General features: G+C 39.9%; 1 protein-coding gene across 6 annotated transcripts in view; it reads left to right on the plus strand.

Moving 5' to 3' along the window:
* LOC137127297 (histone deacetylase 7-like) overlaps positions 1–16,674 on the plus strand; it is a 37,536-nt gene that overhangs the window by 10,779 nt on the left and 10,083 nt on the right. For 3 of the 6 annotated variants that reach the window (XM_067504100.1, XM_067504101.1, XM_067504105.1), the window contains exons 2-19: positions 5,034–5,217; positions 5,814–5,901; positions 6,420–6,534; positions 6,757–6,836; positions 7,809–7,922; positions 8,123–8,220; positions 9,300–9,398; positions 9,869–10,013; positions 10,707–10,942; positions 11,190–11,435; positions 12,029–12,224; positions 12,466–12,599; positions 12,704–12,824; positions 12,935–12,984; positions 14,401–14,508; positions 14,729–14,784; positions 15,844–15,931; positions 16,519–16,638. In XM_067504100.1, coding sequence (XP_067360201.1) covers positions 5,034–5,217; positions 5,814–5,901; positions 6,420–6,534; positions 6,757–6,836; positions 7,809–7,922; positions 8,123–8,220; positions 9,300–9,398; positions 9,869–10,013; positions 10,707–10,942; positions 11,190–11,435; positions 12,029–12,224; positions 12,466–12,599; positions 12,704–12,824; positions 12,935–12,984; positions 14,401–14,508; positions 14,729–14,784; positions 15,844–15,931; positions 16,519–16,638 — 2,278 coding nt within the window. Of the gene's footprint in view, positions 1–2,947; positions 3,008–5,033; positions 5,218–5,813; positions 5,902–6,419; positions 6,535–6,756; positions 6,837–7,808; positions 7,923–8,122; positions 8,221–9,299; positions 9,399–9,868; positions 10,014–10,706; positions 10,943–11,189; positions 11,436–12,028; positions 12,225–12,465; positions 12,600–12,703; positions 12,825–12,934; positions 12,985–14,400; positions 14,509–14,728; positions 14,785–15,843; positions 15,932–16,518; positions 16,639–16,674 lie in introns of all 6 variants that reach the window. The other 3 variants (XM_067504104.1, XM_067504103.1, XM_067504102.1) reach the window with 2 other exon arrangements.

The following is a 16,674-nucleotide window of genomic DNA, read 5'->3' on the forward strand; positions in this document are numbered from 1 at the left end:
AATGCAGACCATTGTCTGATATTGGCTGACAAGGATCTGTGTTATTAAACTTTAAACTTAAACTTTTAAGCTGGGACTCTCAAGTGCAGTATGCCATCGCCCCATATGATGTAAATAAAATCCATAGTTGTACAGGTTCTATAGGTAAACACCATTGAAGATGTAATTCTGAAAAAGGGGGTCAGAATTCCTAACATTATCTATATTTATCTATCATTATGGTGTTAAGTTATATACAGTCCAGTTTAAGTTCATATTTGCCTTTGTGTTTGACTTTTAACATAGATTATTATAGATATATATTATAATATTATAGAATATATATTATAAGGGCGGCTATAGCTCAGTTGGTAAAGGCAGTTGCTTCCGGACCACAGGGTGAGTGGTTCGATCCCCGGCCCTGGCTATATGTCGAAGTGTCCCTGGGCAAGACCCTGAACCCCTAACAGCCCATTCCTCCCTCCCCAGCGATGCAGTGCCGGTCCAAGCCCGGTATAAATTGGAGGGTTGCGTCAGGAAGGGCATCCGGCGTAAAAACTGTGCCAAATCAACATGCGGACAATGATCCGCTGTGGCGACCCCGCCCGCAATGGTTTACCAGCCATTTGTACATAGACAGTTTGTACTTGAATACTTCATCTGTTCCCCGTTGTTGTTAAAAACCACTGAGCTTATGAGCATGCAGGACCACACATTCAAGAACAAAACTTGAGTCATTTCACTATGCATTAAGGTTAAGCAGTGACACTGGCTGAACATCTGAACTCCAAATGTTGCTGCAGATATTAATACCAGTCCCATCAGCTGAGCACAGATGTAGATGGTCGCTAACCTTACCGTACATCTCTTGTGTGGCAGCTTTAGCAGTAGTGCATAATGACAAGGACAATTATTTATGACAGAAATACTTCAAGTATTTCAAAGTTGTAATAATATCAGATACTAATGGTTTATTAAATTGTCTCCATATAGCCTCCACATTCATTCAGGGCCGATACATTATGAGGGTGACATGTTATATTGCATGCCACTGGCTTTCACACTACGCACGTACTGAAGTATATGTTGGTAATTGGAAAGGCTATTAATACATTTACAGCCCCACACAATTGTCACACATTCGAAAACAAGTGGTGTGATGCTATTAATGTGTTGAAACAGCAATGCACAAACTGTTTTCTGAAACACATGTGCACCTGCATGATTACAAAGATGACCACATGTGTTCACTGACAGGTGACACTAAAAATAAATCAGCTGCATGCATATAGCGAAGGTTGCACAAAGAGCCACAGTGTTTTTCAAACGAAACAAATGGGCACTATTAATACACTGGCACCAACTCACTGATACACATCCACTCTCAACTGTCACACAAGCAGATCCTACTTATGCAAACACAAAGACCTGCTGTGTACGCTCAAAAGAAACAACTGCAAGCTATTAATATCTGGGTGTGCATGGGATTGACACACACAAACGAGTGCACACATTGATGCACACACGAGGAGATTGATACTCCAGCTGCTCGGAAGCAGAGACACAGAATGTCCCCAACAGCTGTGGATTCCTATAAACGTAAGGACAGAGGAGAAATGGAGGAAAGGATGGAGGAATAGGTGGTGAAGGGCTGCTGAAGGTGGCCAGCATGGAGAGAAGTGTTTGTTAATACAGTCCAGTGCCCAGCCGGATTATAAACATAATAAATTTAAAGTCTTGATATCTACCTGAAAACATTAGTTTTGTTTGTTTGTAGTCATTTTGTTTCTGAACTCTTGCTCTTTCTGCTTTATTGCTCATCTAACCAGGTATAAACCTCAAAGCTGCTGCCTACATTTGAATACACAGAGCTGTAGCTGGTGTTTGACCTGCCTCTTCCAGATCTAACTCATCTAATACTACTATGGAGCTCACTCCAGCCTAAAAATAAACAAAGCACATTTTAGGACGACACTGTGGATATAAATATTGCTAAAGGTCTATAACTCTCTCAAGCTGTAGAAGTGAGCCAGTGAAGCCATTCAACCAAAATAGCAGCTTCTGCTTGCCTAAATGAACCAAGAGGATGTTATGGTGCAGGCTAACTTTAGAAACAGGAAGTTACTGTTTCTGTATGCGTGTGTGTGTTTGTGTACATGTCTTTATTGCCTTGTGTGGACAAATTGTGTTTCAATAGCATTGTTGTGAGGACATTTTGTCTGGTCCATATAACTTGAAAGGGCTTTTTGAGAGTCAAGACTGGGTTTTAGGGGAGGGTTAGTATTAGGTTTAGGTTAGGGTGAGAAGAAGGGTTAGGGATTGCATTATGTCAATGAGTGTCCTCACACGTATAGAGAGACATGAGTCTGTGTGACTGTGTTTCTGTGTGTGTGAATGTGTGCATGGAGCTAGTGCATGTGTTCAGGCATGCCCACTATGTGTGTGTGTGTGTTTGTCAGTTCCTTGGTGTGTTGCTGCACAAGGCCCACAGAAAGAGGATGATGGTTGTGAAACAAATATGCTATTACAGAAACCAGAAGTTTGTCTCCTGCCTATTTTTAGCACCACAACGCTCGAATGAGAGACAGAGAAGCATGCACACTGATCTTATCTAGACACACTTCTCCTTATTTTTAAAATGTTCCAGATTTTATCTTATGATCATCTATTTTTTTCAATTTTAATATGTATCATTTATTTTTAGAGCAGAGTTACTTACATTACTTATACATTACTTATATGTCACTTTTATAGTCGTCACAACATCAGTGCATTACAATTAGCTTTGAACATAAGCCGATATATATTTGTTTAAAATGGTGGGTTTTTTCTCACAATTTGCAGAAAAGAAAATGGTAGTTTTTAAAGTGAGTAGCATTGAGAAACTGTACATGTGGTTGCTGCAGCTTAGTCCTCACTGTATTTTCACAGTGAAAATATTAACCACAGGTGTTTCTTTTCTGTTTAGATGAGAAGTAAGACTGACTTCCTGATCATTTCCTCTCTCTCAGGGGAGCTGAGTTGTTTGGTAAGCATGTTTTCGTATGTCTGTGTGAGAGTGTATGCAGATTATTTTAGTCCCACCTACAACCACTGTCCCACTCTTTAAGTGATTGTCTGATTTCCTCAGCAAACACGCAGACATTCTTCTGGTAGGGCTGTTCAGCTGAAACTTGTACTTCCTGTTGCACCTCTTTCTTAAAATATTAAAAAGTCCTAAAAAAAAACAAGGCCAAGTAATTTTCAATAGTGGCATGCAATCAGAGAGCTGAAACTTTTATCTGACTTGTCTTGGCTTCCTTGTGTTACCTGGAGGGGTGAGATTCCACTGACATAAGAGAGCCATGGAGAGTAAGAGGTGTGTAAATTGCAGGCATAGTTTTGACAGGAGGCTTTTCGTGGTTCTCTATTAGAAACCGTACAAGTAATCCTGCCTCTCATTGTTGTTCTCTGTCTCACTTATATAGAAAACATGAAACCACAAAGCTGCCCCCATGATCTAACAGTGTTGTTATTATGAGCTCTCTGTTGGGCTATCAAGAAGGGCAACAGAACTGAAATGACTTGGCTTAAATTGCAATGTTATTATTGTTCTTTAAATGAATCTGGTCTTATTAACCCCTTGCCACACAACTTCACACACATGATTATTTCCCTTGTTGTCAGTCTCTCTGTCTGGAACAAGGGGAAAGTAACGTAGCCTGCACCTGCATCTGTTTGTTCAGGGCAGCTTTGGGCCAAAAATTAGATGGTATAACTCATATGTAAATGCTTCATCTAAGCCAATGCACCATTTCCACTAGAGCTGCTGTTAATTTTATTGGTAGACACTGAACACGAAGCCTCCACTTACAGGAATTACAGAATATGAGTAATGTTGAGTAATATTTTGGGTTACAGTCCCTCAGTATGCAGTCATTTAGTATAAGTTCAATAAATTTCCACATACTTCCCTCCCTCCTACTGACCCTCTCGCCGCAGAAGGAGCAAGGTGTGTCTTTCTAAACTGTATCTGTCTTTTCTATTGTACTATAAGATTACTCACCGCGTTTATTGGCTTCAGGTGTCAAAAGCATCGACCCGTGAAAATAATGATCTGAGAGTTTCTATGTTGTTTTTCTAGTTGATATAATGCCCCAGTATCAGTTATTAATAGCCTTCCCGTCTGTCCTCTGTTTACTAGCTCGTACCATCAGGCCCACATTAATGTGTGCCAATGTGTGCAAAATCATTAAATCATCCATGGCAAAATGTAAGCTTGCTTGAATATATTTACACAGTGGCCTTTGGATTACATAAATGGATTAAAACTTTTTCTCACTCCTGTACACCTATAAAAAGACATATGTCTTTAGTTAGGACACTGAGGCTGGGTTCAATTGTCTCTCTCGTGCTATATTTAGCTATTTCTTTCATTTTAGTAAAACCTGAAAGGGATTTGACAGATTGATGTATCTGACCCAAATGCTGTGACCGCACAGTGTTTAAAAACTCCCTAAGCCACTTCCTCATTCTTTCTTTCCTTTGTGCCCCCTGACCCCAAACACACAAACACCACTCTCATTTGCTTTCCTCATTGCAATGTTGGACAAAGGCCAGTTGACTTCAAGCAGGAAGACTTCAATGAAATGAAATACGACTGGTGAACCTGACAAGTTCAAGTACAAGTACACATCTGGGCATACACGTAGGCCAAATAAACTGAGTGCACTCTTGATAATGTTTACTTTAATCACAAACAGTAAAGGAGTTTCCAATGATTCTATAAACTTTTTCTGTGAATATATGTTTAAAATCTACCTCCTCAGCCGTCCCTTAGTTTTAGGAACTAGACATCTAAGATATTTGAACTACTTTGGATACTCCTAATGTCTGGCGATGATGACCTAGCTATGATCATCATGCGAGACATTGACACATTATTGCATACTGTATGAGGAAGGTGTGTTGAATGATGCATAAATAATTCTGGCACCCACACGCATAGACAGTCACTGTCTTTTCACAAAGTAATGTGTTATTATCCCTAATCTCGCTCTCTCTCTCTCCTGTAGTGGATGGATCATCAGTAATCAGCTTTCAGTACCCATACCCAAGGAGCAGTCCATGGATCTAAGTGTGACCCAGAGGTTACTGCATCCTGGCCCAGATTCGGCCATGCTGGCTTCCCGTCATCATATTTTCCTGGGATCCTTAAAGTCTCAGCATTGCCCCCAGTTTTCTGGCCCAAATTTTCAGGTGAGGAAAAATCTTTGTGTTATGAGGACACGTTGCTTTACCCAGCAGAGGTGGAGGTTCGCATCATCAGGAAAAGCACCTCAGTCGTCTTGTATCACAGCATTCAGTCACATAGAAGGTTTTCATCATTGAATATGATCTGATTATCAAGGTGGTACCTCTTTTTTATTGTTTTGCTACATATGGCCCCATTTTAGAATTTAATTTAGGTGAGACACTTAGAGTGAGAGGCAGATGGACCTCCTGCAACAGCAACCGCAAGAACAATCAAGCTGCTTTTGCCACATGCCTTTACCCAGGATGAACGCTCAGCAGAAATGAATAGGATGCAGGTCAGGTTACTATAAACAGACCACCTTCTCAGCATCTGAATCTGATTGACGCAGCAATTTAGACTAGCTGAAGGATGCAACACTCTGAATACTCGAATATCTTTCTTTTGTGGAGACTTGGGAGCTTATTGAGCAACCTACAGATGTTTGTCAACAACTGTGGTAGTGGCAATGTTTGTCCCTTTTTGTATAAATCTCACACGACAGTTTGAGCTGACTAAGCTGGCCATGGATTAAAATGACTCCATTGTTTTTCATTTTCAGTACAACATTGAACAAAGACACAGAGATATGGAGGAGGAGCAAAGAGAAGAGATACAACAGCTGATTCGAAAGAGTAAAAATGAACAGAGTGAGTATATCGTAACATATATTGTAAATCTTCTGTCTGCATGTGTTTTCATTGCTTCTCTGTACTTTAAGATTACAGGGTTGTTGACATGCCCTTTTATTTGAGTCATAACACTGTATCTTTCAGAGAAAGGAAAGGGGATTTCCAACAGTACTACGATGTGCTTTCCAATTCCAAGAAAATTTGTGTTTATATCAAACAGAAGTACAAACATTCATGCTAGTTTCAGGAAACACTGTGCTGTTTTTATTTTTACCGTATACCGGAAATGAAGAGAGCATAGAGGAAGGTGATGAAAATATCCTGGATCCCACTTCTTAAGGCTCCTGTCACCTTGACACTACAGTAATATATAGCAATTTGTGAAGTAAAACAGTTTTAAATTGTAAATATTTATTATTTATTTTAAACATTTTAAATATTTGGTCATTATTTTAGATTATCACCCACTGTTTGTTTTCGGTCATTGTGCATTAGAGAAATCGTCTTTTTACTGGAGTGATTTTACTCATTGGCAGGTGCTGTAGCCAGTCCTCTGGTAAAGCAGAAGCTTCGGGAACATATAATTATGAAGAGCCAGCCAACGCCTGACAGGGTCACTCCCAACCACAGTAGTCCTGCACCAGGATACAGGTGAGAGAGAAAACAGGCAGAGCAAAGCTGCACCATCAAAGAACTCAGGCAATGAGACCTGCAAACACCCAAACACATTGTGGTAATACCGCAGAGCTCCACAAGCATATTTAGGTGGTGTGGCTCGACTTTTCGGACTTAAACATAGTGTATATTTAAAAATAAACCATGCAGCCAGACATGAGTGACGCAGTAGATCTGATTTTGTTTTTGGTTTACCAGGGTACCAGTTCCTGAAATGTCCCCAAAACCTCAGCCCTCACCCTGTGACCAGCGTAAGGACCTCGCCCTGCGCAGAACAGGTGACATGCCTCGAGCTGTTTGTGTCTGAGATGAGGTTCCCATCATGAGGTTAAAACTGTAAACGTCACTGGTGCTTTTCCATATCATGTCTGTTCTTTCAGTGAGAGCTTACAATAAAGTTGCATGGTATCAATCCCATGTGGTGCACTCTGTGTAATTTGAGTTAAACTCAAAGTCACCTAGCTACAAAAGTAAGTGTGATATTTTATGCAATTTGGTATCACAGCAAACTGTGATTGTGTTACATACTCTGGATTAGACAGTAAGAAAGTGAGGGGGGGAATAGACATACAGGATCATCCTGTCAGCTTAGATGAAGGGAACTCATCAAGCAAACAGCCTACAGGGCCAGAGAGAACCTTTACAGTCAATGACAGAGAAAGGGAGACACAAACCCCAATGCAGCTTTACTAAGGTATGTGAACAATGAACTGTGTTACAGCTCAAAGCAGGTCTGTCTCACCGTCAGAATGACAGTGGGAGTGGTCACATCTTCTTGTACACATCTTTACACTAGCCATTGAAAAAGCTTCTATTTATTTGCGTTTCCCTAGAACCCTTAAGTGTCAGCACACACACACCCTTCAATGTTTTTTCTGGCTTGGCGACAACACAAAGCTGCCTTTTATCTGCTCTGCCAGCCCCTCATTGATTGTTTTGTTTAGGGTTATTGGACCCTGACCAATGTAAACATAGAAAATTTTTATTCTATTCATCAGGGAGGAGGTATTTGCCTGCTTCAGCTGTGATGCATATTGCTTCATGTTGGTTTTATTCAGGAAATTGAGTGCATCATTATTATTATATGTGAGTCACTTGCTCATGTATGGGATGTACAGTATAAGTAAGTTCATCAAGAAGTTCTGTGACTTTCAGAGGTGTACATATGTTTCCAGTTAATAAAAGCCTATGGAGAGTTACGTCTATTGTTTTCTGTTTTTGCTTATTTGTGTAATAATTTGTGTATGCAGTCTCTGAACCCACTCTGAAGTGGAAGCTGAAGAAGCTCATAACTACAAGGCCAAACCCCCTGCAGCGTAAGATCAGTGCCCCTCCCACTGTCAAGCACAGGACAGAAACTCTGGGTAGGGCATCTGCATTTATCAATCATTCACATGATATTATGCTCCAGCCAGAGATACTTGAGAGATGTGTTTTACCAATATACACAATGTAATATAACAGTATGATTCTTTTGACAGTTTGCTATGTGTGTCCTTTCTGTGCTGTGTATAAGTGTTGGATGTGTGAGTTTATGGGTTTATCTCTCCACTCTGTCACCCAGACTCCTCCCCCAGTAGCGGCAGTACCCCAGCATCGGGGTGCAGCTCACCAAACGACAGCCTCCATTCAGATAATGGCACTCTCCCACTTGCACATGAGGTAAAGCTTTCTTCATATAATACAAATTTTGCACACTTGCTGTAGTTTTCACACTAACACATAATGGGTGCGAGTAGGTTAAGTTTCAGTGTCCAGCCGAACCACAGGCGAGGTCAATAAAGGTTAAACTGTTTTAAAATTCGTGCACCTCTACTTTTATATTCTTACTGTGGACTAAAACAGAAAATTTTTCCTGGAAAACCCTTTAATTTCTTTTCTAACAGTAAAAAAGTATAAGGTAGCAAATTAACTCCACTCTGCTTGAGCCCAGCATAGCCATGAAATTACAGAAAAAAAAACTTCAACACCTAATTAAAGCAGAAATAATCGAATTCTCTGATTGGTTAGAAGGAAAAGTCTCTCTCAGAAACCTATAGAAGCAACTATCTCTGCACTACCACCAGTGCTGTTTATTGAGTCAGTATGACAGTTTCACATTTGTCAAATAGAGATTACTCGATGAGCCATTGAAGATTAACGGGCAACTTTTTCATATTTAACTTGCAACCAATTGTTCTAGTTAGGGGAGTACATTTATGTAAATATTAAACTTCTCTCTGCTTTCCATGTATTAAAATAACTGAAGACCTCTTCAAATTGACATAATCTAGAGGAGACTTCCTTTTAAAGTGATGTCATTTGGTTACTCATAATCCTTAGTTTGTCGTCTTGGTTGATCTGTTCCTGTTGAACTTCTCCAGATGACTGGGAGATTGTCTGAACTGAAAAAATCTGCATAAAGTTGTCCAGAGGTTCTTAGCCAAGACTAGGAAAAGGTTTTGACATGCAGGAGGAAGTTCTCTACTAGTCAGTTAAATGCATATAAATAGAATCATAAGTTGCCCTTTAATATACATTTTTATTATACTATATTTACCATTATTTTTCTTGCTGGTTAAAACAGTATTGGTGGTTTGATACACACCTTGTATATTAACCATTTTACAAGAATCGCATTTATCACTTAGGTGAACCTTGATTTACCTAAAGTCGATGTAGTTATTATTAGGATTTAATTAAACACCTGTCTGATTATCTGTAGAGAAGATCTGTATAATGAACATTTGTGATTCATTCAGGCACAGAGGTTGCTGTTGAAGGATGGTAATTTAGCCCATTTCACTTTGCCTCCTAAACCTACTGCCATCCACAACATCACTGCTGGACTTCCTGCACCGGTGAGCAATACCCTCTAGGCTCCCATCAGCATCAGTGTTTAAAGTGCTAAAGTTTTATTTAACACCAGGAACTACAAATGAGTAACTGCATCATTTTAAAAGATAAATTAGGTCCATTAAAAGATTTGAGGCATGAATTTGTCTATGTGTATTTGAGATGAAATGTCTAAGATAGTGCTGAACACTTATAGCAACATGTGGTGTTTTCAGGCTTTCACTTCCCTCTTGAGCTCCCTGGTACTTTTACATCTTGTGAATAAGTGAAATGGTAGTTTACTTACATTGTTAATATGTTTGTTAATAGGTCAATTAAATCCTTACCTTATTCATTAACCATCTATTCTGATTATTTGATTAAGTAACAGTCACAACAGCTTTCCTAATTCCTGGTAACACCTCCAGCATTTCTTACTAACACATTTTCACTCCTCTTTTCTACTCTCTTGTCCTCTCTGCTCCTCTCTCCCCAGGCTGACCTGCAAGTAGCCAGGCCCCTGGCAGTATCTGCTTTGAATCAGCTCTACCTGCCCTTGGAAGGAAGAAGTCCAGCTCTGGCTCAGTGCCTGCAGCCTGTGCTTATACTGGAACCGCATGGGCACTCCCAGCTTGTCTCTCGTGAGTTGTGTAACTGTAAATGTGTGTAAAACAGAAGTAGAAACACTTCAGGAAGCATGTATACATATATATAAAGGGCTTGGATTTGGACGTCAAGGGACAACGCAAATTAAAAATACTGTATGTATACATGCGCATATAAATAATCGTAAGTGTCGTGCGACGTGACCTTAAAGGATTAGACTTTTATTACGTTTTTTTTAAAAATGTTGTTAATATTTGATATTATTTATTAGTTAATGCACATTACATTAAATGACTAAACCAAGTATAGCCAGATTTTACAGTATCTGGATTACAGTTGCAAAATTGCAGCTGGGCAATTACCTACAAATGAAACATTAGCAAATATTAGTATGTACATTTCATTAAAGTTTTACAAGTCATAAGTTTGCACAATTTTGATGTCAGGTGTAATGAAAAACAATAGTAGTAATTGTTCTCTGTGCTGCATGTGTTCTTAGTCTTGTGCACCTTTCAAGGCTCACTGAGATACATCAGTGTAACTGATTGTTAATGTAATTAAAAGAACAGTTTTTTGTCACAAAATTATTTCCAGCCTGAAGACCCCCTCTACTGGGTATTTAAAAGTAATGCAGTTTCACTGCTAATACAGGAGTTAACCATGTTTTTGTCATGTTTTGTTGTGCTTCATTATGCTTCTCTGCCTCCTCTACTCCCTTCTCTCTGCAGTTCATGGTTTGAGCTCTGTTCCTCTGCAGCAACAGCAGCCTCACCTGTCCTCCTCCACCAGAAGAGAAGGCGTTGTCACCTTGCCCTCACACAGGCCTGTAGAAAGGACTCGCTCTGAGCCCCCGCCTTACAGTCACTCACCCTTTACTTTGCATGCCAGTCATCCCTTACAACAGCACCAGCTGCTTCAGCAATACCACAAGGAGAGGTTCAAGCAGACTTCACACCTGAGCAAGGTGAGAGGAGGCAGGCATGGCCACAAGTCATTTGAGTAGCTACAATACAGATGTGAGCTGTAGATCATATGTGATTAGTTCTGTGGAGTCTTTGTGAGAACTTGATTTTCCCTTTTAACAATCCTAAAAATATAGAAATTATTTAATTTCTTGTTATCAGTTGCAAAGCACAATTATCAATTACAAATACATGTTTAAGTGAGCAGTACCAACTTGTAAACATTGTAAAACTTTTACCTTACATCAGCCAACAAGCAAGTTCATTGAGAAGCCTCGTCTGACACAGATCCCCTCGGAGGACATGGACCTGGAGGAGATTGGATCAGGATCAGGCTCAGAGCAAGGGTCCCTGTGCAGCTCAGAACCAGGCTCAGTTTGTGAGGATGGCTACCGCAGGAGACAGAGCACTGCCAGCACAGACTCAGTGTATGGCACAGAGTCTTCAACATCCTCATGGGAGAGCTTGATTGAGCCCTCACATTCCCTCAGTCAGGTAATTACAGAAATCCACTCTCAAACACATACAGTGAACCTTCCAAAGATGATGTGTCAATTATTGTCCCTAAAAGAAAAGTTGATAAGTGATCGAGTAGATAAGTAAATTCTCATAGTAGACTGCATTAACTAACTAGGTTTTAAACTAGGTTTAGCTAGGTTAGTCTAAGCTAACATAGATTCTCTGCTCATTCAAATATTTTAGTAATGACCTCAGTAGCATAGCTGATTATGTAAAGTGCACCTTGATGGTATCGGTAATCAGCTTATAAGCTCAAATATTGTCAGTTTGTTTTAATTAAAGAAATTATTGGTCTAGTATTGTACTGATGACAAATAAAAAAACTATTAAAGATATGTATCCCATGTACATAAACTTGTTTGGAAGATGTTTTTGACATCAGAGGGCGCTGTAGCTTTATTTATGAAAGATAAAAAGAGTGAGCGTTACAGTTTTGTGGCAGCAATATATTTGTGGCAGCAAATAATGAGTAGTGCAATTTACTGAAAAAAGGCACTGGGTTTATGAGCACATGGAACTGCCATTAAATGCTCTTCGCTGTTCTACACCCACTTCCTTGAAAACCACAGAGACATATGATCCTTAGACCAGGTCTTCAGCTGGACTCCTTGGCTGTACCCTCCTTAATTTGGCCTCACCAGCCACTGGTTCGGACCCGGTCCTCCCCAGCTTCCACCTCACTGCCCCCACCACATCCACCTGCCATCATACCATCTCTGTCATTATCCAGCCCTGGACCAGACACCCAGCTTCGCTTTACCACAGGTGAATGACACTTTTTGATCAGGAAAATGTATATAAAACTTGATCATCATCACCTGGCAGCATATTTCATTTAGAATTTGTGTACAACTGTATCATGAAATACTCAAAAGGTAAAAAAGTGTTAAGAGGTGATGTGTGTGTGTGTGTGTGTGTGTGTGTGTGTGTGTGTGTGTGTGTGTGTGTGTGTGTGTGTGTGTGTGTGTGTGTGTGTGTGTGTGTGTGTGTGTGTTTGTTTATTTAGGTCTGGTTTATGATGCTCAAATGCAGAAACATCAGTGTACCTGTGGCGATAACAGCCGCCACCCTGAGCATGCTGGGAGAGTCCAAAGCATCTGGTCAAGACTGCATGAAAGAGGCCTCAGAAACCATTGTGAGGTATGGTGGACACACATACTCACAAACAAGTATACACATAATAACAGTTGTATACCTCCAAAGTTAATATTGTGTGCAGTAATATATAATGTTTTTGTGTGCAGCGTATCCGCAGTAGGAAGGCCACTCTAGAAGAACTGCAGTCAGTTCATTCAGAAAAACATGTGCTTCTCTTCGGCACCAACCCACTCAACCGCCTCAAGCTGGACAGCCGCAAGCTGTCTGGTAAGAACAATAATACATATTTAATCATATTTTAAAATAAACAATAATAATACAAAAATAAAAATTAATACTACTACTAATAATAATACATAAATTATGGTCTCCTGCAGGAATCCTATCTCAGCGGTTTTTTGTGATGTTACCATGTGGAGGAGTTGGGGTGAGTGCAACACACACAGACACATACACTCACATCACAGGCCACATCTTATGGGAATCTTTTCACTTATGTAATTGCACAACTGAACAGCAAACATTACATGCCTGATTACACAACCAAGCTAATAATGCTACAAATTGCTAATGATGTTGTTTTTGGCTAAGATAACTTTTAAACGGAGTAAGACATTAGGAGCAGTGCAAAGGTGAGATGTGGAAGAAAGAGAATACAATTATGGAAGAAACAGGGCACATGCAGACAGTGCAGTGCAGGAATGCAAGGGAATGTGGATGTAGAAGAAGTGCAAAAGACACCGATGTGGGGAAACACAGAAACTAATGTGCAATGCGAATGTTGTGAAGCACTGTGAGAGGAGAGCAGAGGAGAGGAGGCAGGAAAAGCAGAATGGGGGTGGACATCAGTTGATAAGACGACTGATCTGCCCGGATTTCCGGCCCTTGGCTGTTCTGGTGAAGAGGGGTGATTGGAACAACATGGTAAAGTCGGTGATAAAAGAAATTCTTCTGATTTTATTGTTCCACTCTGACACACCACCAGAAATGTGAGTTTTGAAGCATTGTGCAACAAAGACAAATAAGAGGAGGTTTATTCCGAGAATAGATGAAACTAATAGAAAGTGGATGTGAAAACGTGAAAACATACATTTCTCAGCAGTTGTTAGCATCCGCAGAAGTTATAGGTTCAAACTAAAGGAATAAGTATTTAAGTAACTTCTTTATACCAACTAGCCACATTAAGTAACATTAAGTGGTGTTAATATAACAAAAATTGTAATAGTAATATGTAATATGAACTAATAAATGCTGATATATCATTGTGTTATTTTGTTTCATTAAATGGTTAATCATCTCCACTTTTACCAACAATCATCTTTGGTCCACATGTTTTATTAATTACTGTACATGTTTTGCCACAATCACCATCATCAGTATTGGTTAAAATACATTGTTTTCTTAGTGGAGTTTGTTCACTTTTGTACTTTCAGTAAAAGGTAGATACTATGCCCAGTACTTTGAGAATTTTTTAGGCCCATACTTTATCTTTTACTGACATAGTACTGATAGAAGTAGAAGTACTGAATTAGTACTTCTACCACCTCTGCACAGTCTGTCACATTTTGCTGCTTATAGGTCTGTGTAGCTGCAGGCTGCTCAGACTGGCCATGCTGACCCTTGTGCTCCATGACATTAAGACCACTGGTGTTAAGGTTGTGCATGATCGCTGTATTTCAAAACAAAGACAACAGCTGAACTCTTTATGGGCCAGCAGCTCAGCTAAATCGTGTGGTGCTTACATGCTTAACCTTAAATGTGCAGTGACAGTGACAACACAGAGAGCATCTTTATTTAGCATCTGTGACTGATTTTTAAACTGACTTTATATTTCTTATCATAGGTTGATATCGATACAATCTGGAATGAAGTTCACACATCAGCAGCTGCACGTATTGCTGCAGGATGTGTTACAGACCTGGCACTGAAAGTGGCACAAAGGGAGCTAAAGGTGTGTCTGTTGAATTGCTAAATATCTTAGCTGCTGTGTAACAGTTTATGGGGTAAACACTGCTTTATACACAAATTTATTCTTCAGTAACTCTACTGGATATTTCAGCCAAAGACTATAATCTTAAATGTAGCTGCAACAGCATGAATATGTCAACCCTCTTAAGCTGTTTGGTTTTTGGAATTAGCAAGGTGTTTAGGTTTATGCTCTATTTTTACAGAATGGCTTTGCAGTAGTGAGGCCCCCTGGACACCATGCAACCCACTCTTCCCCTCTGTAAGTACAGCAACATACACTAATGCACACACACACACACACCAGGACCCAAGGGGTCTCTGCAAAGTGTTTTAAATGTATTATTAGATATCAACTTCACTTCTGAGCAAGAGAGAGAGACTGTAATCTAAAAGCACCCATGTCTCTCTTTCTTAATGTTTTGATATCTGTTACTCCTGCCCTAAGTTTCTTTTTAGCTTTAAACTTCTTTTATGTATTTGTGTGCATGTCTTTGTGTCTGTGTCAGGAGGTATTATCCAAGTAACCACATTCAGCTGGGAGTGTGTGTGTGTCTGTGTGTCCATGTGTGTGTGTCAGCAGTGCTTGTCACTGGTTATTTATGGGACAATAATTACTTTTCTTGATGAGCAGTATTTGGACAGCATATAAGATATGCCGTCCACTGACACACACACGCACACGCATATTCACACAAACAGGCACTCATAGTTTACGACCCATGCTGACACTGCCACTTTCAACATTCCTCTATTGTTTTTCATCCATCAACACTTTTTATTTTGCATACCTTTACTGTAGACAGTGAGTGTTGAGGGAACGACTGTGCCAAGTTGTGAGTTCATTTCTCTGAAATCTTCTCAGATGTCCTGTTGGCAGTTCACACTATGTTATCATTTGGAAAGTGGGGTGAATTTTATGATAAGTTTGGTTTTCTGTTTGTCACAAATTCTGTGGGGCCTGCTTTTCTCAATAGGACAGGATTTTCAGACTCAGCATAATATTGCAATGTGAAATGCTATTCTTGTTTTGTCAGTAGTGTAAGATGAAATACAAAATAACTTTAAATAAAACATCCTCATTTCTCAAATACTTGCAGCAAAGGTTTGCGTGGCAATAGTTTACCTCAGCGACTTGCGCAATGGAGTCAGTGCAATGACTGTCACAACCTGGCCTGAATAGCAAAAAAATTATGCCAGATAACTGGAGACATGTCAAAGAGATTCCTGAGGTCCATATGGTGTTTCTATGATATTAATTTAGTGAAGATGTCCTGATAAACACATGTGGCTGCCTTTCTTCCTGTCTGTTTGTCCACAGGGGCTTCTGTTTCTTCAACTCTGTGGCCATCGCTGCCAAGCAACTCCAACACAAACTCAACGTCAGTAAGATTCTAATCGTAGACTGGGTAAGGACCCACTACATGACCACCTGTCACTGGTCCCCATATGGGCAGGAATAAATACGCTAACATAGTGCCAGAAGCAAAGTAGTCCTGTACAGTAGCACTACTATTTATCATTAAGTTCATTTAGACATTGTTATCTCTGGCCTCCATGTGTGATCTAAACTGTCGTGTGTGCTTAGAGTCTGCACAGTCACACGCCGAACACACATCCATACACATGTGTGCGCAGATTATTGATATACAGCCAGGTTGTCGTTTCTGTTCACCATGTGTGTATGTGTTTCTGCCTGCACCACGTCTTTACACAAATCGCTCTCTCTCACATATTATTGCATTACCCGATTCATCAAAAAGTTTTAAGGTTAAACAAAAAGCTGTGCAGGTTCTACACACGCTGCTTTCAGCATTTTTAGTTATGATGTATATATTTGTTAGAATGAAAGAGGAGACAAAACCATGAAAAGATTCTATCATATTCATTATTCAACTCTATTGAACAAATATGTAAATTCATCACAATATTTATGGGTTAAATGTCTGTCTTGAGTTTTGTCAACTTCCTCCTCTGTCATCCAATCATTGTCCAGGATATTCACCATGGCAACGGCACCCAGGAAGCTTTTTATAATGACCCAAGTGTGCTGTACATCTCCCTACATCGCTATGACGATGGCAACTTCTTTCCTGGTAGTGGACATCCCAGTGAGGTAGTTACAAAACAGTCTCCCCCAGCAGTACTGTGT

The sequence above is a fragment of the Channa argus genome, chromosome 5 (genome assembly GCF_033026475.1).
Source record: "Channa argus isolate prfri chromosome 5, Channa argus male v1.0, whole genome shotgun sequence".
Taxonomy (NCBI): Eukaryota; Metazoa; Chordata; class Actinopteri; order Anabantiformes; family Channidae; genus Channa; species Channa argus.